Source organism: Cynocephalus volans, chromosome 12 (assembly GCF_027409185.1).
Source record: "Cynocephalus volans isolate mCynVol1 chromosome 12, mCynVol1.pri, whole genome shotgun sequence".
Taxonomy (NCBI): domain Eukaryota; kingdom Metazoa; phylum Chordata; class Mammalia; order Dermoptera; family Cynocephalidae; genus Cynocephalus; species Cynocephalus volans.
Window position 1 is genome coordinate 79,610,753 of NC_084471.1, and position 22,104 is coordinate 79,632,856.

General features: G+C 33.8%; 1 protein-coding gene across 1 annotated transcript in view; it reads left to right on the plus strand.

The window, feature by feature from the left end:
• The window catches only part of CPNE8 (copine 8), a 207,026-nt gene that overhangs the window by 155,679 nt on the left and 29,243 nt on the right, over positions 1 to 22,104 (plus strand). Inside the window, exons 14-15 of the mRNA XM_063074742.1 lie at positions 13,766 to 13,812; positions 20,730 to 20,911. Coding sequence (XP_062930812.1) covers positions 13,766 to 13,812; positions 20,730 to 20,911 — 229 coding nt within the window. The remainder of the gene's footprint in view (positions 1 to 13,765; positions 13,813 to 20,729; positions 20,912 to 22,104) is intronic.

Sequence of the window (22,104 nt, forward strand, 5' to 3'; positions counted from 1 at the left end):
CGCTTCTGCTCTCCCCTTGCTCCTCCTTTTCTCTCATGAGTAATATTTGTGTTGATAATTTTCTCTTTTCAATAATAATTACAATAAAGTTTATTACCTGTATTGCTTACTTTTTGGTATTCGTATCACTAATATACAGCATTGTGAAAGTTGGTTATACATATTGGGTCATTCTTGTCCTACCCAAACTAAAATTGGAATTGAGGGACCCAGGAGGAAAAAGCACTCAGGACACAGAGCACCTGCTCCAAGAAGAACTTTCTACAAACTCTGCTGTTGAAACAACCTACTGTAACCCTAAGACTCATTTTTACCTAGAAGCTGCAGCTATAACCAATCCTTTAGAGACAAGGGCTCTTAAAATACGCCAACGCCAATCACAACTTTTGACAAACAACTTTTGTAACTACCCCCTCCTTTATGAGGTCCTTTCCCTTTAAATGCTCAAGTCTCTTTTTGTTCTGTAGAGCATATATGCAAGACTTCTTGGATCTGTATCTACAGGGCTGCTGTTTTAAGGCATCTCAAGTTCATTGTTTCATATCTTAACTAGGCAGTTAATTTACTTTGGTTGACACAATCTAATTGTTGCCACTTAAAATCCAGTTGAATTTACGTAGCCTGAAGGAAAGAGATGTCCTGGCATGCAGAATATACAATAATTTTATTAGTAGATATTTATGATGATTTAAATTTTATTTAACTTTGAGATATGGGGATTGATCAGTATATTTGCTTCATAGAATACCTGATGGGCTTAATTATAAGAAATGAGTTTTATAATTTTTTCTTTAAAAAAAAAAAAAACTCTTGATGTGAAAATAACAAATCATAGCAGTTTGAAATGGGAAACAGCAATATTAAAATCACTATAGAACTAAGTGACTACAAACATCTCTTCCAAATATTTCAGCAAGTTGTTTTAATTTTTCCTGATAGATTTCCTACAGATATATATATATTTTTTTTGCTTGTTTTAGGCATTGTAAGACTTTTGGATTTTCTGCCCTTGCTATTAAAAAACCTCAACCTCTAAGCAGATAAATTCATTGTATGATTAAAAATATTAAAAGCAGACACTTAATTACATAAAAATTTCTGAATAGCAATATAAATATAATGACACACTCATTTCAAATTAGATCTAATTGAAATCATAGGCAATTAATTATGTATAGTTTCAATATGGCTACTGACTCTTTTGAATGATATCAGTCAAAATATGTAGTCTCTTGCAACTGAAAAAATTCTGAAAACTGTTTAACACCTGGGTGATAATTAGTACTCTTAATAACATTTTTTTTCTGAAACCACAGAATGCTTTTATTTTATTTTGTTAGTGTTTATTTTCAGGTATTGGGGAAATAAGGCATTATGTCTTCCAAATTTTAAAATATTTATATTTTGTGTTTCATATTATAAAGATAAAATACAAAATGGTAAAAGGAAAAGTTAGGTAAAATGGAAAGCAGTTAGTTTAAAGTTACCCCATAATCACACACTCTAGGGATAATCATTGTTAGAAATTTGATGTAATTCTTACCTGTTTATTCCCTAACATGTCATTATTTTCTATAACAGTGGGATCGCACTGTGCACAACATTCTGCATTATATGTTTTGTTAATTAAATATATTTTGCATATATGTTACCATGTCACTACTTATATATGTACCTTATTTTAAGAGTTTTATATTTTATGGATGTGCATAATTTGGTTTAAAAATTTCCTATTGATACATGCTTTAGTTATATCCACTTTTATTATAAACAAGGCTGCAACATAAAACCATGCTGCATAGCTTTTTGTGCACTTACTAAACATGTCTTTAGCCACTTCCTAGAAATAATGTTACATTAAATGGTATGGGTATTTTGCAATTTGTTATTTATTTCTAAGTGGCATTGCTAAAAGGCTATAATAATTTATACTTCTAAAATCTGTATATGAACATTTACTGTATCTTACCATTACTGAACTGTCCTTCCTTTTTCATTTTGGTAGTTTAGAAGACAAATATTATAAGCATTGTCAGTTTTCATCTGTGAAACCTCTGTCTATGAACCAGTTTCATGTTCTCCACAAAAGCCCATGTTAAGGTGTGTCTTTGGAAACAGCTTTCAGAACACTTTTTTCTTCTGCTCCCTCTTCCTGCAGTCCCACCATAAAAGACTGAGTATTTTCAGCTGAAGATAAAACACAGAAAGGTAGCTTGGTGCTACATTTTGTACAGTGGGCAACACTTCAACTGAACTTCCCCAGCTTTCTTTGAGAACCAAGATGTGAAAACTGGATGTTCAGCTGAAGTGTTGCCCACCTGTCTTTCCTTCTTGCCCTTTGATGACATTGAAAAAGAGCAATAAAATAAATAATAACTTTGGCCTGCAATCAATCAAATAACCCAAAGTAGTGTATTGGAGGTCCTATTTATTAGTACATTTGATGATTTGTGGAATTACCAAGGCTGGCTTTTTTTTAAAAGATGCCCCACTATAATTCAAAATAAGTATATTTCAAAAGCAGTTGGAACAAATTAATGGTAATTTTTATCATGAATCACATATAATAAAGAATATAATGAATACAGTGATTCCTCACTTTTAATTTAAAATACCAAGATACCACCATTTATCACTGGCATTTGTGGATTGTTTTGTTGCTAGCTTAGGGAGGCATCCATTCAAGGGTGTTCTCACCATAACCTTTTCATTGTTGGGGTGTGCTTATGGTGAATCTTAATTGACAAATAAAGCTGAAGGTCTTTAAAAAGGGTGAAAAATCATTATGTAAAATACACACAGCAACAATTAAATTGGTGCTCTAGATAACTCTAGTCCATCAAATAAAGTTAGTTGAGGTTTTCCTGAATTCATTGTCTTCTATATTAATTTTATAAACCATTTCTCTTAAGACTGGATGCATTGGAGGATTGGGATAGAGAAAAGAAATAAAACAGGCAACCGGTGTGGACTATGTAGTAATTTTGCTAATCGTCAAAACTGCGTTTAAACTCATAGAAAGAACTTCCAGAATTGCACTTTAAAATTTTATCTCTTCTTATTTCGTCTCACAAAAAATAATTGAATAGAAAATTATAAAAACAAAAAAAATTATAATTTTATATAAATTTTAGAAATGTTATTTGTTTTCTCATGAATTCAGGTAGAAATTATGCAGAGTTTAGAATGAACATATTTAAATTCTGAACGAAATTGTTTTTATAACCCTTTAACATCATCCCCTTCAAAGAAACTTCTTTTTAGGCCTAATTCTTAGTATTGAATATTCTAGGCTTTCATTACTGGAGTCATTATTGGTGTAGGTATTTACATGAAAGTATAACCTTGATTGTTTTGTGAAACCATGTTGTTAGCTCATCACTTTTCATTCATTGTCTCAATCCTTAAAACACCATGTTTAGCTTCAGGAGACAGGTTTATGGATTCAGGGACACAGTGAGCAGATGAGACAGAAACATTCTAAATCAGCCAAGATCCGATTTTTATGCAAATGTCCTCAGAAATAAGAATTTAATTTTTAGAACATTTTTTTTTCTTTTTGATTAAGCAATACTGTGTTTTTCCTGGAGCATGAGATACATTCTATGGCTTGAGAGAGTGAATTTTTTTTTTTTTCTAAATATAAGAACAATATCCATACAGAAGCTTTACTATAGAATAATAAAAAACTGACTCTATCTTCTGGATTATTGACCTTGGGGTTATTATATTTAGTTATATTCTATATATTTATTTCCATAGTTATTTTATTTCTCTTTGCTTATTAAAAATAATTTTAGATATTAAAAGTTTGACATAATTATCTACTAAAGAAGTTTATTAAGTAACCCCTAATCTATGCAATTTCAATTATCATTAATAAGGACAATGTCAGATTGATTTCAAATCACTACTATTTTGAAATTTAAGATACTTCTTAGGTGGCGTTATTATTATTTGTGACATAGGTTTATTCACCTCTACAGATGTGTAGAATACTGTACATATTCTCATATTCCCAACAGCTCACATTATAAATATCTGAGGGCAGAATAATAAATTTCAACTTGGTTTGTCTGCTCTTCAGTTCTCTATACCTCTCAAGTGTTCACGAAACTCCACCTCTACCACCAGCATTACTAAGGAACAAATGTCCATGAAGTTTTCCACATCTCTTTGGCTGACAGATAAAGGGGGAAAATAGATCAAAAATTCTGTTGCACACTAAGTCTCTGCCAAGCTACTAGAATTTCACGTCAACATGAAACCCCGGTCTATGCTTTTATCAGAAAATTCAGTGTATCAAAAACTTGGACGTTGACAGACTCTCATTTTCTTTCTCTGAAGAAAGTCCAAACTCTCATCCACCCAGTTCAAGTGAGCTGTATAGGACCCTTCTACCCAGTTGCTAGTTTCCCTGGGTGTCATTTTAATTGTCTATACGTATGACTTGTCTTTTCAAAGATACACAATTTTAAAATAGTTATATAGGGCTGGTCACAAAGTAGCCATTAAGTAAATATGGATTTACTAGACAGCTATTTTAAGCATGTCTTTCCACCCTTTTTCCTCCCAAATCTCCTACCATAATTAAAACACTGTGATCAGATATAACTTCATACACAGAGGGATAATTCAGTGAACTGTATTACAAACCGCAGTATCTGTCACTCTCAGACTTTATCGTCTTGTGACCTTTCTTTCTTCATGCCGCACACCACAATCACCAAACAAAACAGATGGACCAGTCTTTCTCAGATAAGAAAAAACACTCTTGTGTTGTCTCAGACAGAAAGTATCTCAACTGAACCCTATGTGTGGGTTGGTAGTTACTTAGAGGAAAAGGCAAGGTCCAGATTAGAAGCATGAACTCTCATGTTTTCTTCATGTCTTAACAGAAAGGGCTCATGAGAGAAGGTAACAGGGGAGACGCTAAGTGGGCAAGTTTGGGGAAAGAATCTCAAAAAGATGTAAACGTTTGGTGAAAATTGACAGGTTTTCATAGAAGTGGTTGCTGTTAATTGAGGCAATGCGTAGTAGTGGCCAAGAATTTGCATTCCGGCATAATTGCACAGTTCAGATCCTAAATGTACCTCTTGCTAGCATAACCCATTTCCATTCCTATGAAATAGGACTACTCTATCTCATAGAGTGGCTGAGGATTCAATGGCATATAATTCCCCCTCAATAAATGCTAGCCATCATTTTTCTGAATAATCTCAATGTGTTTAAAGTTCCAATGTCTTCTCTCCTTTGATCATCATAATATTGTTGGTAGCAATTGCCCTCATTGTCAGACACATGGAGAGAAAAATATATAGTCAAATTTATAAAGTCAATAAAAGTTACTTTTTTGTGCTTTAATTTTGTTTGAGGATAATTCCAGAATACGTCTTTCAATCCAGACATGTCTGTTCACTCCAACTTGAAATCTTGACCCTAAATGTAAAACTTGTCCAAAATTATAGACAAAATGTTTATATCCCATTTAAAAGAAGTAAAAAGGCTTAGCAAAAAAAAAGAAAAAGAAAAAAGCTACTTTCCTATCATAAGCTCATTTTAAAGGTTAAAATTGCTTTCTTAAAACTGCTTATTTTAAAGGTGAGTTGAATATCAGTAAGTCCCTTTATCAATAAGCCACATAATGATTTTTTTTCTTAAAAATACTTGAAGCAATTGCATTGATGTTGTAATATGTTTGCCTTAGTTTTATAAAATTGGTGGCATTACATTGAATATGTTGCCTCAGGGAGCACATCTTGCCAGAACATGCAATATTATAAGGTCCCCCCCCCATGCAATTTCTTATTCAAAAACTGAAGATACATGTCTAGGATTTTTTATGGTTCTTCTTGTCGTAGCACCCAAGTGCTTTGCATTCATCAAATCAGTGGAGAGCTCAACTCTACAGTATTGAATGGGAATAAATCTAACAAAAATAAAGTCATTCTGCTATTTACAGAAAAATATATTCACATAGAACATGATCATATCTAAACTAAAACGAGATGAACTAAGATTTAGAAAATAAACTTTCACAAATATGAAGAACACTCTGATGAACATTGTTTTGGTTAATGCTTGATTTTAATTTTATGGACATTTAAAACACATGCTTGGAAAGTCAAGAGATGTTTAGTTATATCCTGTAACATCATGATTTCCTTGCCAGTTTGTGTTATTCTGCAGGTTACTTTTTTCAGAGCTATCCATTTCAAAGTCAAAGAAAACTGTATGTACACTTCATCATCACAGCTAGTACTAATTTAGCCAAATTATTTAATCAGGTAGCTTCTTAGTCACTTATGTTGCATGGCTAGAGTGTGCATTTTTAGCCAAGCAAAAGTGAAGACTAAAAAAACAAAACAAAACTGAGAGATGTAACAATAGGGGATTTTTGCATAACTATCACTACATTAAGAAAATAGCTGTAAATCTTTTCCTACTGATGGTGGGCTAATAATTTCCTCTTTGAAGATGTATAGAACTTTTCTTTGAAATATATGAACTCTTAAAGAAACAAAAATGTATTATATATTTCCGTGAAATTATTCTATTGTGGATAACAAGCTTTTCTATCTCTAAAATAGTTTTGCTCTGGTGGACAGTTGATAGGTTGGGGGCCAGGGGAAGCAGAAACAGAGGTAAAAAACAATAGTGGCTTACCAAGAGCAGGTGGTGGTAGGATGTGGGGGCTCATCACTGATGCTGCTTAGAATTGTTGCTGTATGGTGATATTAAAATGTAGACTCTATGCCATCTCACTCCAGTTAGAATGACTAATATCCAAAAGACCGAGAATGATAAATGCTGGCGAGGTTGCAGAGAAAAAGGAACCCTCCTATACAGTTGGTGGGACTGCAAAATGGCGCAGCCTTTCTGGAAAATGGTTGGGTGGTTCCTCAAACAATTACAGATAGACTTACTATATGACCCGGCTATTCCACTCCTGGGAATATACCCAGAAGAATGGATATCATCATGTTGAAGGGATACCTGTATTCCAATGTTTATCGCAGCACTGTTTACAATAGCCAAAAGTTGGAACCAGCCCAAATGCCCATCATCAGATGAGTGGATACGGAAAATGTGGTACAGCTACACAATGGAATACTACTCAGCTATAAAAACGAATGAAATACTGCCATTTGCAGTAACATGGATGGACTTAGAAAAAATTTTATTAAGTGAAATAAGTCAGGCACAGAAAGAGAAGCACCACATGTTCACTTATTTGTGGGAGCTAAAAATAAATAAATAAATAAGTACACAAATGGGGTGGGGGGGAAGAAGATACAACAATCACAATTCCTTGAACTTGTTAAGATAAGTGAACAGATTTGATGTTGATGGATGGGAGGGGGGAGAGGGAGAGAGGAGGGAGGAATCAGTAAAGGGACATGAAAATCAACTACATTGTATTTTGATAAAACAAAACAAAAAAAGTAGACTCTGCATCAGTAGATTACATTATTGCTTTTAATCCTCTACAGACAGTGCACCTCCTCCTGCCTGCACATTTCATCAACTTTGATACACCACTGACCAGCACAATGGAAAGGATTAACAAAAAAGAAAATTATGTTAATATAAAGAGAGAACTGTATCTTTAGACCCAACAGAGGAAAGGGTTAATATGTATGAGGAGAGAATTGCTCCAGGAATTTGTCCTTCATCATGTAGAGTATTTGTTATGTGCAGGTACTTCAGAAGTTTTATTTCTAATATTTATTAGAAATTTTATTTATAATATTTAGAGGATTCCTTCAAAGTAGCTGTTACCTATGAGGATACTTCAGAAAGATCTATTTTTCCATAAAGTTTTTGAAGTATCCTCGTTTTTATCATTTGAGAAAATTGGGGCTCAGAAAGATGTCAAAGGAGACACAACTAGGTAGCCGGCTGAGATTGTGACATTCCATCTCCAGTATCTACTCTTTTTACTAGGCATCATTGCCTCTCCAGCACCTACCTCATTTAAACAAGATCCTGTCAGGTGGTGCTTGTATTTTGGGTTTGGGGTTGATTTTTGTTTGTTTATTTTGATTACATCACTTAGGAGATAGTTTCTAACTACCGGTTAGAAAAAATGTTGGTGATTTTGTGTACCTTTTCTGATAAGGAGCTTTTAAAAGATGAGCTAGCCTCCTTGTGAAGTTGTACTTTGGAGCACTCTTATTGTGTTAAAAAAAGAAAAATACTGAAATCAATCTTCAAAGTCCAGAGAAAACACAAAGGTTTGTTAATTTATAAAAACTGGATTCAGTAAGAACCGAGAAAATTAGTATAAACAGTTGACAAATCACATGACTTGTTTCCTGTTTCTTTTTATTCTTACTTTTGACATTTCACTGGTCCCTCAGAAATCCAAAGTGCTTGGAAGAATGGACAGGAAAACAAGGCAGAGGTGAAAGCATACAATTACTTAATGCAGTGGGATTTTGTTCGAGATAGTACCCAGATAACGCATTCTAACAAGGTTAGGTCATTCGTGGTGGAGTTTTGGGTTGGGGCAGGTTGTGGCCTTGGTATCTGATGGGAAGGAGAGGAAATCTGACATGGGAAGGTCAGATTCTGAGCAACAACCTGAAACCCTGGTAGACCCAGAAATTTGCTTAGCACTGCACGCAGCAGCATTCAAAGAAGTATGCTGAACTCAGGTCCTGAAAAACCAGCATCAGTAATGGTGCTAACAATGCCTCGACTACTAATGAGTGCCTTCTACAGGACAGGTGCTTTCCTTGTCCTCACAGCAACAAACCAAGGAAGGTTTTATTATTCTTATTACAAATGAGGTGCAGGAGGTTAAATGGCTTTTCCCAATATCACATTACTGGCAGGTGAAAGTTTGAATTTGCATTTGTGTATCTCAAAACACGCCCTCATTCTAGCAGATCTCACTTGTTGAAGGCAGTTAATTCTACAAGTAGTTTATGGGTATGGGACGCAGGAATTTTGAAGATGCAGGGAAGTTGGGAATCAGGCAGCTACCTGTATTATCATTCAGGCAGTTGAGCTACTTTTAAGAAACAGAGAAAAGGTAACCCAGGAAAGGGTTCAAAGTTTAGACTACGGTGAGATAGGGTCAAGGAGGATGAGGCTGGATGACAGTGCCTGAGGCATGTAAACCAGTGGTTCAGGTCAGGTTCTAGAACCAAAGTATGCACTAGAGTGCATATCAGTAAATCAAGGCAGAAGCATGGTGCTGGTACCAGCCTCGCCAGAATGAGAGGAGTATTAGAGTTGGGTGGGCATCCCAGCTGCATTTATGGGTTCTAGACTCCAATAGCTAGAGGATCGGAACCTGTGTTTGTCAAGATTAATTTTAAAAAGGGTGGGAGAAGTTCATCTTTAGGATTCATAATGTTTATTTTGTGCAACTGAACAGGAGCTGAAATTGGGAAGCATGGAAAGCAATCCTGTACACTCCCATCACTGTTGTTAGTTCTCAATAATTCACAAGAAAGAGCTGTAGAAGAGATATCTAAGATAGTATTATCGTGTGTGCATGTGTGGGTATGTGTAGTTTTCTTTGAAATGCACATATATACTTGTTTTCTGTGGATCTTTGCTGCACTAGTAAAGTCTTCTCATTTTGGAATCTGATTTCTCTGTCATTCACAGCTTTTGGAAAGGTGGCAGAGTAAAATAAGGACATGTTCTAAGTGTAGGAGTTTAGCAGTACTAGGACATATGCATTGGAAGTCTCATGAGATGTTAGTACTGACTCATGCAATTTGGCAGGCATAACTTTTTTTATATTCTAGAATACAGTACTGCTTTTGGGGTTTCTTGAAATCCTCTTTGTTGTCTGCTTCTAAAACATAAAATGACTGGTCAAGTAACACTTCCTAAGCAAAAGGTTTCAAGGATATATATGTGATTGTTTTATGAATATTCTGTCAGGAATCATCTTGTGTGAATTCAGATTTTTTTACTTGGACATATGATTAATTTTTTTTTCTCTAACATTAGGCTTCAAGCAATGTTAGTGAATGAAAAGGGTGGCAAGATTATTGATGAAGATACTGTTTGGCTTACTTTTATGCCACAAATCATTTATCAAAGTCTTCAAGTAATCTGCCTTGTAGCCTGAAGTTGTAGTATTGTCAGCAACTTTCTTTAAAACTTCTATTAGTTAGTATTTTCTAAATATATAGAATGTGATACTTGGTGAGTACTTTTATAATATGAATGGGAACTCTTGGGAATCATGAGGATGAACAAGCTATTATCCACAGTAATGTGCAGTTGAGTTTTAGGCTATGCTATTGATTATGAACTTAATAAAATGCCATGATGTTTTTGTCTTTGTTTTTAATAATAGAAAGCTGGAATTGTAAGCTCCATGAGTTCATGGATGATGTTTCATTTGCTCCCATTTCTCTTCATCACTTAGCACAGTGCTTGGCAACTGGAACAGGCTTAATAAATAATTATTGAACTATAGTTTTTTAAATGAAAATATCTCAGTGCTTTGATAGGCTAAGGGACCATCACTACCATGAGATACTTTATGGTGTTAATGCATAATATTTTCCTTCTGATCGAATACTGCTGCTGATCCAAAGCAATAGAGAGAGATTCTTTATGACATGCAGAACAAGAAAAAGAATTTATCAAACCTTGTAATCAATAAGCCACCAAATGTACATCAAGGATTCTGCTTTACTCATTGAATGTCTCTGTTGCACCATGATTACCAAATGGTTTTATTTTCCATTCAGTGAAAAATGCATCATTTTTTATACTTATTCTTGGAGTGTCCAGGGCTTCAATGGTTCTCCTTTGTGCTGCCTTCCTTCCTTCCTTCCTTCCTTCCTTCCTTCCTTCCTTCCTTCCTTCCTTCCTTCCTTCCTTCCTTCCTTCCTTCCTTCCTTCCTTTCTTCTTTCCTTCCTTCCCTCCTTTTCTCCTTACTCTCTTTTCTTTTCTCTTTTTTTTTTTTACAATTCATTTTTTTTTTTGTACATTCTCTACTTGGTTTTGTAATTTAGTTGTTTAGTGTAAGTTAGTTTATTTCTAAATATCTGCTCTCTCTCTCTTTTCATCCTTATGTACAGTATATGGTTCTTCAGTTAATAGCTGTAACTATTCTTTGTAGCTTTGCTAGGCACACTTTGGTTTGGAGAGGACCTTTGTATCAATAACAATTGAAGTCTTTTATCTGCAACTAATGCTTCTAGGAAGTTGGTGGTTATGTCCTGGGCTATCCTGGGGATCAAGTTAGAAACAACCATAAAATAAATGCATTCATTCACCCAGTAACTACAGTGAGATTGCAATATGTGCAAAGCATTGTGCAGACACTATTATGAGAGTCCAATCAAGTTGTCCATCCCTACAACCTAAGCAAGTTTGAACTAGGGACTGAACTTCTAAGTTGATCTTTATAATATGCTAAAACATATTCCTGAAGCTCAGTGTTATTTCCATTTCTAAAAAGGTGTCATTTGACTGAAATAACATAAAAAGGCATATATACAGATAATTTTATTATTTAAGTATTTGATAACATACTTGATAGAAGGACAAATTTTCCCAAGCATGGGATTATGTCCTGGCGTCTTTATCATTAAGAACATCTGTGTAGTATCTTTTTAAGGTTTTCGACATAATAATCACTATCCTTTACTGTGTTTTTATCATAGCCAGGCAGTTTGCAAATCCTTACTTGGACAAAAAGAATAATAATATAGATGTTATGAATATGATCTTTTGAGTTGGATGTGAATTCAAATTCCAATGCTGGCATTTCTTACTGGTGTGGAAAGTTACTAAGTTTTGTAAGCATAGGTTTCCTTGTCTGTAAAAGGAAGATAATAGTATGTTCTTTATAAAATTATTGTGAGATTAATTGATATAAGCTATGTAACCACACACATATATGAAGGGTACTTCAAGAAGTTCATGGAAGGATTTGTATTATCTTTTAATTCTATTTTCTCACAAACTTTTTGAAGTACCCTTGTGTATATAGAGTTGAACAAAGCAGGGGTTAGTGGCACTGACCTCCTGCACAGTCGAAAATCCACCTATAACTTTCCCCATGTTGTTACATGTTAAGTAACTTAAGCAGTATATATAAAATATACTTAATATATACATTATATACTGTATATATATTATGTGTATTTAATATATATTTCGTACAGTTTTCTTTTACTTCTCATTTTATGGCTATGTGCCAGGCATCTGCCTTCCAAGAGTTTGAAATTTTGCTAAGGTTACCAATGGTAACCAACACAGTTCTTTCAGACTCAACAGCCGTACCTTTCTAATATATACTACTGCTATGTATTACAGCATTTCTCTACCTAGCCACAGAATGACAAAGCAATGTGCTGATGGTGACTGTCTTTTTCAGTCCCTTGAAGGGGTTTATTATTCTAAAATATCCTCCCAAATGTCTCACTATATTCTTTTCCAAAAAATTTGTACTCATTTTGGTTCATGCTTGTTAGTGTTATCCTCAAAATTAGCCTATATTCTTAGCCTATAAACCTGATTTCTAATCTGAGAAAAAAAAATTACCATATAGCTATAAAAAGAATCTATCTTAGTTTTAGTAAATGTAAATACAAAATATTGTTCATTCGTTAGGGGAAAAAAACTGAATTTGTATCAATCTATGAATCGTATTTAGGTCTTTTAAGCCTGATTTTTTGGAGAAAGAAGGAAATATTACTATATTTTTTACTAAGAGAACTACAAGGGACCCTATGCTGTAGTACCCAGAGTCAGATTGTTTTGGTTAAGTCTTATCATTATCATCATCATCATTTACACAACAGTTCCAAACTTTGAAGTGTTAAGTCAATTGTAAAGTGTGTCAAAAGTAATTTGTTGCTAAAAAATACTCAGTACTCATGTTTTTAAGTGACTTATTTTTTAATTAAAATTTATTTTTTAAATTAGATGTGATTTCAGGTTATTGTAGCAATCATATCATTGCCACTTTTTGTGTTCTTATGTCTTCTTTAGTAAGAAAGAGGTGGAATTACATATAGGAAGAGTCACAAGTATACATACCAAAAGAGTAACTTTTTTATGTGCATGCCACCTCTTTTAGATTCCATCAGAAAATAAATAAATAAATAAGTAAACAAACAATCAAACAAAAAAACTAACCAAGTAAAATAATTTTGGGTAACTACCATATGTTGAAAAGCTAAAACATATAACAAATTTCATAAATTCTATATATCGGTATTTATCTGTGCCTATAAATACATATACAAACCCACACGTACACACAGGAATGCTGTGAGCAATGAGCGATAGTCTGGTACCTGAAATACTTTATTTCTGAAGAAAGCAGGAGAAAATAATGTATTTTTAGGATTAGTCTAAGGAATGACATTATTAGAGGTGATTTTAGCTATGCTACATTTTTAAGGGCATAATAATTTCATGATGATTACAGAATGATTTTGAAACAGACAAATTAATGATAAGTACTGGCATTTGAAACTGGCAAATAATTACTTGCAGTTTGACTTCATTATGAATCACTCAGTTATTGTGATCCAAAATAGGAGCTACTTTTATTCCTGAGATTTTATTTTTTGTTTACAGTTATGTGACTGTTGCCAAGTTCTTAACTTATAAAACTGCCTAACTGATGCTATCCAATGTATACTATGACATATTTGCTTGTAATTAACATTTAAGAAAATTAGTGACATTAAAAATATACAAATGGAAAATAAACTCTTTTTATGAGATTTTTAAATTACTAATGATTCTTGTTTACTTACATTCCAGAACACAAATCAACTTCACAGTAGCTATCGATTTTACAGCATCAAATGGTGAGTATTATGATTATCTCGTCATAAAAATTATCGGCAATTAAGTGAAAATAAATTTTTATATTCATTAGGGCTAGATGTTTTATTTTTACATTTACATACTTCTGAAGTTTTCTTTAAAAATTTACATAATTTCCTTTATTTTTAATATTATGAAATAGTTCAGATGTATAAAAGACTACAAGAAATATAACCCAAATGCATAACAGTCCTATTAAGATCTGTTAAATATTGAAATATTATCATTTTTGTTTAATGTGCTTTTAAAAAGAATACAAATTTTAGATATAGTTAAGCCCATTGTATACCCCTACTTATTCTCCTACCATCTATTCTCTTCCATATATAAATGCAGTTCTGAAGTATGTCTAATTGTAATCCTCATTTTTATAGTACTTTTTTATGCACTAATATAAATGTAATTCAAGAGTACATGTACCTATATGGCTTGGTTCATTTTTACTCAATTGTTTATTATTAAGGATTATTCATTTCAACACATTTATATCTAAGTCATTTGGGGGAATGACATATAATATTACATGAATGGACAGTCATAATTTATATTTCAAACATTTGAAGAAAGAAAAGATGGCAGATTTGTAATTTTACTTGAAACAACTTTGTTTCAAGCATATCAACTATTTAAAATAAGTTATTATGTACAAGAAGAACATGAACTTTATTATTTATCTTTTACCAGAAATTGCCACTAGTTTTTATTTGTCTAGATTTTTTTTTTTCAAATTGCTTATTGTGCCTATGGCTCTCACATTATATTCCCTTTATTTCACATTTATCTCACATTGATTTGCATTTCACAAAATAATAGAATTTTATTGGAAGAAAGCACCTTAGAGATCACTTAACCCAACTCTCCTCTTATACAAATGAGGAAATTCAGATTTAGAAAACCTTTTTACTATAAATACATCTTGGCATGTCGGTTAGTATCTCTTACAGATACAGATGTAAAAATCCTCAATAAAATGCTAGCAAACTGAATCCAACAACAAAGAATGAGAATTATACACCTCAACAAAGTAAGATTTATCTCAGCAATGCAAGGTAAGTTTAATATTCAAAAATCAGATAATATAATATACCCTATCAACAGAAGAAAATACAAAAACCACATGACCATTTCAATTGATGCAGAAAAGGCATTTGATAAAGTTAAACACACTTTCATGATTAAAAACACTCAACAAACCGGGAATAGATGAGGACTTCCTAACCATATAAAGAGAATCTGTGAAAAACCCACAGCTAACATCATACTTAATGGTGAAAAGCTGAATGCTTTCCCACAAGACAAGGAAGTCTGCTGTCACCAATTTTATTCAACATTGTACTCGAGGTTGTGGCCAGGGAAAAATAGGCAAGGAAAAGAAATAAAAAATATCCAGTTTGGAAAGGAAGAAGTGAAACTTTCTGTATTTGCAGATGACATGACATTGTATATAAAAAATCCTAAGGAATTCACTAAAAATGTATTACAACTAATAAATGCATTCAGCAAGGTTGCTGGATAGAAGATCAATATATGTAAATAAAAATTCCTTTTCTATACACCCCCAAAGAACAAACTGAAAATGAAATTGAGACAATTTTATTTATAACAGTATCAAAAGGAATAATATAATTAGAAATAAATTTAACAAAATAGGTACAAACTTATATTCTGAAAACTGTACTCTGAAAAATTGTTGAAAGAAATTAAATACCTAAATAAATAGAAAAACAAGCTGTGTTCATGGTTTAGAAGATTCAACATTGTTAAAATAGCAGTATTCCCCAAAGCGATTGACAGATTCAATGCAATCTTTATGAAAATCTGAAAGGTCATCTTTTAAAAATTAGAAAAATTCATATGGAAATTTGTATGGAATTGCAAGAGACCCAGAGAATGGAAGCAAACTTGAAAAAGAACAAAGTAGGAAGATCACATGCTCCACTTTTAAAACTTACTACAAAGCAACAGTAATCAAAACTGTGTGATTCTGGCATAAAGATGTATATATAGATTAATGAAGTGAAATCACGATTCCAGAAATAAACCCATGTGTCTAAGGTTAACTGATCTCAAGAAGGGTATGAAGACAGTTTCACTGGGGAAAGGACAGTCCTTTCAATAAGCAGTACTGGGACAACTAGATAGCCACGTGTGAAAGAATGAAGATGAACTCTTACCCCACATCACATACAAAAATTAACTCAAAATGGATCAAAGACCTAAATGTAAGAGCCAAGCCCATAAAACTCTATTCATTTCTAAAACTTTTATAGATAAAAACATAGGGATGCAGCTTCATGTCCTCGGATTTGGCAGTTGATTCTTAAATGTGATGACAAAAGCATGAGCAACAAAAGAAAAAATGGGCCAATTGAACTTCATCAAAATGAAAACCTTTTACGCTTCAAATGACTCTATCAAGAAAGTGAAAAGACAACCCCTAGAATGGGAGAATTATTTGCATATCATACATCTCATATAGGACTTGTATCTAGAATTTATAAAAGATCCTTATCACTAAATAAAAAAGACAAATAACCCAATATTTTTTTTAAAATGGGCAAAGTTTCTGAATAGACATGTCTCCCAAGAAGATATACAAATGGCCAATAAGCACATGAAAAAATTTTTGCCATACTTAGGCAGCAGGAAATGCAAATCAAAACTATAATAAGATACCATTTCCCACGCACTAGGATAGCTATAATTAGTCAGGTAACAACACAGGGTTGATGAGGATGTGGAGACATCGGAACCTTCATAACATTGTGGGTGGGAATATAAAACGGTGCAGCCACTTTGGAAAACATTTTGGCTGTTTCTCAAATTGTTAAATTTAGAGTTACCATAGAAGCCAGCAATTCCACTTCTAGATATATGAGTATACTTAAGAGAAATGAAAACATACGTCGACTCAGAAGCTTGCACGTGAAAGACTATAGCCAAAATATGGAAACAACCCAAAAGTCCATCAGCTGATAAATAGATAAACAAAATGTGTTATATTCATAAAATGGAATACTATTCCATAATAAACAGGAATAAAGTACAGATATATGCTACAACACACATAAACATTGAAATCATTATGCTAAGTGAAAGAAGTTAGTCAGAAAAGACTACATACGATGTAATTCTATATGTATTAAATGTCCAGGACAAGCAATCAATAGAGACAGAAAGTAGATGAGTCATTGTTTAGGGCTGGGGTGGATGATAAGGGGGTGATGGCTAATGTGTATGGGGTTTTCTTCTTGAGATGATAAAATGTTCTAAAATTGACTGTGGTGATGGTTGTACACATCCGTGACGACACTAAAAATCATAGAATGGTAGATTTTTAATGCGTGATTTGTAGGTTGTATGAATTATGTCTCAATAAGCTGTTAAAAAAGGATCTATTCAAGTGTGATTTTTCTTAAAGAGACATTGTGCACATATAAAACAAAATGAATTTAAGTTTGATAATATTCTGGGTTTAAAATATTACAAAATCCTTATGTAAAGGATTATAGCTAGGAGTAAGGGCTGTGGAATCTGACTACCTCGATTCATATTCCGGTTTTACCAATTATTACTGTGTGATTCAGAGCAAGTTATTTAATCCAAAAAATGGGTACAATAAAAGTACCCATGTCATAGGTTTGTTGAAAGGATTAAGTGAGATATGAATTAAGGTGTTTGATACATGTTAAATTTCATGTTTTTGTAATTATCACTGCTATTAGTTGGTCCCCAGTGTTATCAACCTATTACAAATTCATTCTTCATAGGCATTTTTACAGATACAGAGGAAGTATAAATATCATCCCAGACTCAAGTAATTGACAGTCAATCGGCAGTTTTTTAATTGCCAAATTTTGTGGTACAGAACACAACAGCCATAAGGGTCAGAGAGGAAAAATAATGAGAGCTGGAATAAACAAGGGTGGTTTTCTGGCACATGTGAGACGTAAGCTGGAGGAGAAGAAAGTGAATTTCTTTGAACCCAATTCAAATACTTTAAGGACAGGGATTGCTATGGTTCAAATGTGTTCCCTCCAAAACTCAGGTGTTTCCGATGTAATTTTATTAAGAGATAGCACCTTTAAGAGGTGATTAGGCCATTAGAGATCCTTCCTCATGTGTGGGATGAAGGCCCTTATAGAAGAGGGTTCAAGCCGTGTTCAGTCTCTGGCCCTTCAGAATTCCACTATAGTGTTCCTCCCCTCTGGAGGATACAGCCCTCACCAGACAACTGAACCTGCCGGCACTTTCAGTTTCACTCAACTTGAGAGGTAGAGATAGGAAGGAAAGTATCATTAGTGGTATAGTGAAGAGATGGGTCTGGATGAAGATTCTGGAAAGAGATAGACAACATCTTTGGATGGGTATGATAGGGCCCGTTACACATGATAAGGTAGGATGATTAGACATGTGGGGTATTAATGGCATTTTTTTAAGTTATGGTTTTCTTAGTGAAGTAGAATTATTTGCCATATTGTCACCACTGGGTAACTACAGTTTTTATATTTGAGAGTTGTGTTAAGTAACCCTTTAGTATAGTAGTGGTATTTCTAATCTTTGACTCCAGCAGGCTTTTGACCTAGGGGCAAACTCCCTACTTTAGAAGGGAATGTCAAAGAAAAATTACACTGCACAAGTTCAAGAGGCAAGGAAGAATTTACTTAAGGCTATTGCAATAGGAGTCAAGGCTATTACAATAAAGGAGAGAAAATGAAGTCAACTGCTCTGAAAGAGAAGGCTGGAGTGTTTTTAAGTGCTGAGGTAAGCTAGTGGAAAAGTACCGAAGGACATTAGCGAGCGGGAAGTTGTTCTATGAGAGTAGGCCAACTGTGTTTGCTAATTGATGCTCATTGATGGTGCAGTAATCTTCCCTTATTCCAGGTTTCACTTTCTGTGGTTTCTCTTACCCATGGTCAACTGAAGTCCAAAAATATTAAGTGGAAAATTTCATAAAGAAACAATTCATAAATTTTAAATTTCATACGGTTCTGAGTAGTTTGATAAAATCTTGTGCCATCTCATTTCTTCCTGCCTGGGGCATGAATCATCCCTTTGTCCAGCATCCGCATGCTGTCTGTGCTTCCCTCCCATTAGTCATTTAGTATCCTTCTCACGATTGACTGTTGTGGTATTTCAGTGCCTCTGTTCAAGTCACCCTTCTTTTACTTAATAATGATCCCAAAGCACAAGTGTAGTGATGATGACGTATTGTTATAATTGTTCTATTTTACTATGAGTTACTGTTATTAATTCCTTACTGTACCTAATTTATTAATTATACTTTATCATAGGTTTATATGTACAGGAGAAAACTATATACAGGGCTTGGTACTATTTGCAGTTTCAGGCATCCAAAGGGGGTCTTGGAATATATCCACTGCAGATAAGTGGGAACTACTGTAGGCTCCTACCTTCTCACAGAGACTGGGAGACAGGGGTATTATCTTTCTTTATGATCATATATCAAAGGGATGTCTCCCGATCCTTGAGAAAGATATTCATTGGTTGTAGAAGATTTACATCTCAAAGAGACAGAGAAAGACTTTACAACTGCAAGTTTTCTAAAGCAAATGCTCTAAGAGAAGAGAGGTCTGGGGACATCTATAGTCAGGAAGAAACTTTTCTTAAAGTTCAGTCAAGTTGAGGGACCATCTTGGTCAGAAGGCACTTTTTTAGAAATTTTATTATGTGAATCAGCCCTTCAATGCCAGTAACTCTTTGGAAATATGAATACATTTGTACAATAAATTATTTCTAGGATGAAAATGTTCTGTGTATAATTATATATATTATGAACCAAAAGGAGATCTCTCCTTCATTTTGTTTTTCTCTGGATCTCAAGTGCTTATTATTATTTTTTCCCTTATCAGAAAAAACTGTGCCCTGAGGCTTTCCCTTTTCAGCCAATGATTTAATGTAGAATTGAGCTTTATGTGCTATTACAAGTCCCATTTAACTTTCCATTTTCACTTAAGAAATTTAATGGACTTTCAGGCTGCCTTTGTGTTCATAATTAGGGCAACTCGATGTGAATATGAATGTGTTTGAGTGGTAGCTCATATATTACATTCTCTCTCAATTTTATCTCTATTCAAACGCAGCATCCTACATGCATAAGCATTTTGGAAATTCAGAATCTTGTGAATGACCCAGACAATAAAAAAAGCAATAGTTAAACTTGGAATTCTATGGTACTTTATTATTTTTAATCACTTTCAAACACATAATCTGATTTCATCCCAGTAAACACTGTGGTGAGATTTATTTTACAGATGCTGTCCTGCAAATGACTAGACTTGACTTTGGCCTTTGGCTCCTACCTTAATGTCTAGATAGAAAGTCTGAATAATTTTTCAGATCCAGTTATTTAACCAGCTTGAACTTGAAAATCCCTATGTTTCTCCTTTTTAAAGTGATAAATTGATACAATTCACAAATATTTAACTTACATAACTCCAGGGAGGCCTCATGATTATTGAAGACCTTTAAATCAGTTGGGTCCTCTCCACACAGGCATAAGGATTCAAAGTAAAGGCACATGATTTTTCAAAAGTAAAAATTATAATAAAGTGAGATAACAAAACTAATTTTATGCTCCTACTAGAACTGAAACTCAAAAATAGCCTGTGACACTGACAAGAGGAATGATTTCTGAAAAATTCTGCATATGCTTTGGCATATCTTTGGGAAATTTTCTGTATGTCTGATATAATGTAATAAATATTTATATGTTAATATCCATCCAAAAAGAAATTATTTGACATACTATGGGTAGCGGCAAAAAAACATAACTTTGAATATTTCATTCTGAAATAGACATCAAGCAAAATGTTGTTAAAAATATCTTTAGCCCAATCACTTATGCTTGAAATGTTTTTTTTTTTTCTGTCATCAGGCAACCCTGCCCAGCCTACTTCTCTCCACTACATGAACCCTTACCAACTAAATGCCTATGGTATGGCACTGAAAGCAGTGGGAGAAATTGTTCAAGACTATGACAGTGATAAAATGTTCCCAGCTCTAGGTTTTGGTGCAAAACTGCCTCCAGATGGAAGGATATCTCATGAATTTGCTTTGGTAAGAATATATCGAAAGGATTTGATATTTTCAAAAAAAATAATACGTTGGCTCTTTTGATATTGGTTTGCTGCTTATTCTTTCGTCATTTATGTAGTAAGCTTTTGTGACTGTAGATTCAGTATTGGTAAGTAATTGACTTAGGAGAGTGATCTTAATGGAAAAAAAGAGAGCTAAAGAGATTAGCAATAAATCTACCTAAAGTGCATCTGATTTATTAGCAGGGGGTTATCTATTGCTGCATAACAAACCTCCCTAAACCTTAGAGGCCTAAAACAACATCCTTCCATCATACTCACAAATTGTGGGTCAGGCATTTGAGCAGAATATGATGGAGGACTGTGCATTTCTTCTTTGCAATATCTGGGGTCTCAGCTAGGATGACTTGAATGGTTAGAGATGGCTGGAATTGTTTGGGGCCATATTTCTAGGTTTCAGTTCTGGATATTTATTAGATTCCTTAGATCTTCTCCACGTCACGTTTTCTAAAGCTAGCACGTCCTTTAAGATGGCTTCTTTGCTCATGTTCATATCTAGTGCCTGAGCTGGGGTGGCTGAAATAGCTGGGGTTGCCTGGACATCTCTCCCTCTTTTTACATATAGCCTGTCCATGTAGCCAACATGGGCTTCATCACATATGGTGGATTCATGGTAGTCAGATTTCTTACACAGCATCCAGCTTTCCCAGAGTGAGTACTCTAAAAGTTTGGGGCAGAAAGCTGAAGGCTTTTTATTAGCATAGGCTTGGAAGTCACAGAATGTTATTTCTGCCACATTCTGTTGGTCAAGCAAGTTACTAAGGCCAGCCCAGGTTCAAGGTTGAAAAATTAACCTTCACCTTTCAATAGGAGACGTATCAAAGAGTATGCGGCTATCCTTAATCTACCATGCATTTTACAACCTAAGAAAATGAAAAATTATATTATACTAAATGAGTTCTATTGATTTTTTTCCATATGTTTCTTCTCACCCTTTTGTTTGATTTTTTCCTTTCTCTCTCCCTCTAATTCTATTTTTTTCCCACTTTTTCTACCTTCGTATTCATTCTTTGTAACCAAACTGATGCAAATATGTACTGCTAAGAAAGGATTTATTATTATTTGTACTTTAATCTGTTCTTTGAACCTAACTCAAACACATACAGGATAGAGATTGCTATAGTTTGAATGTATCCCCTCCAAAATTCAGGTGCT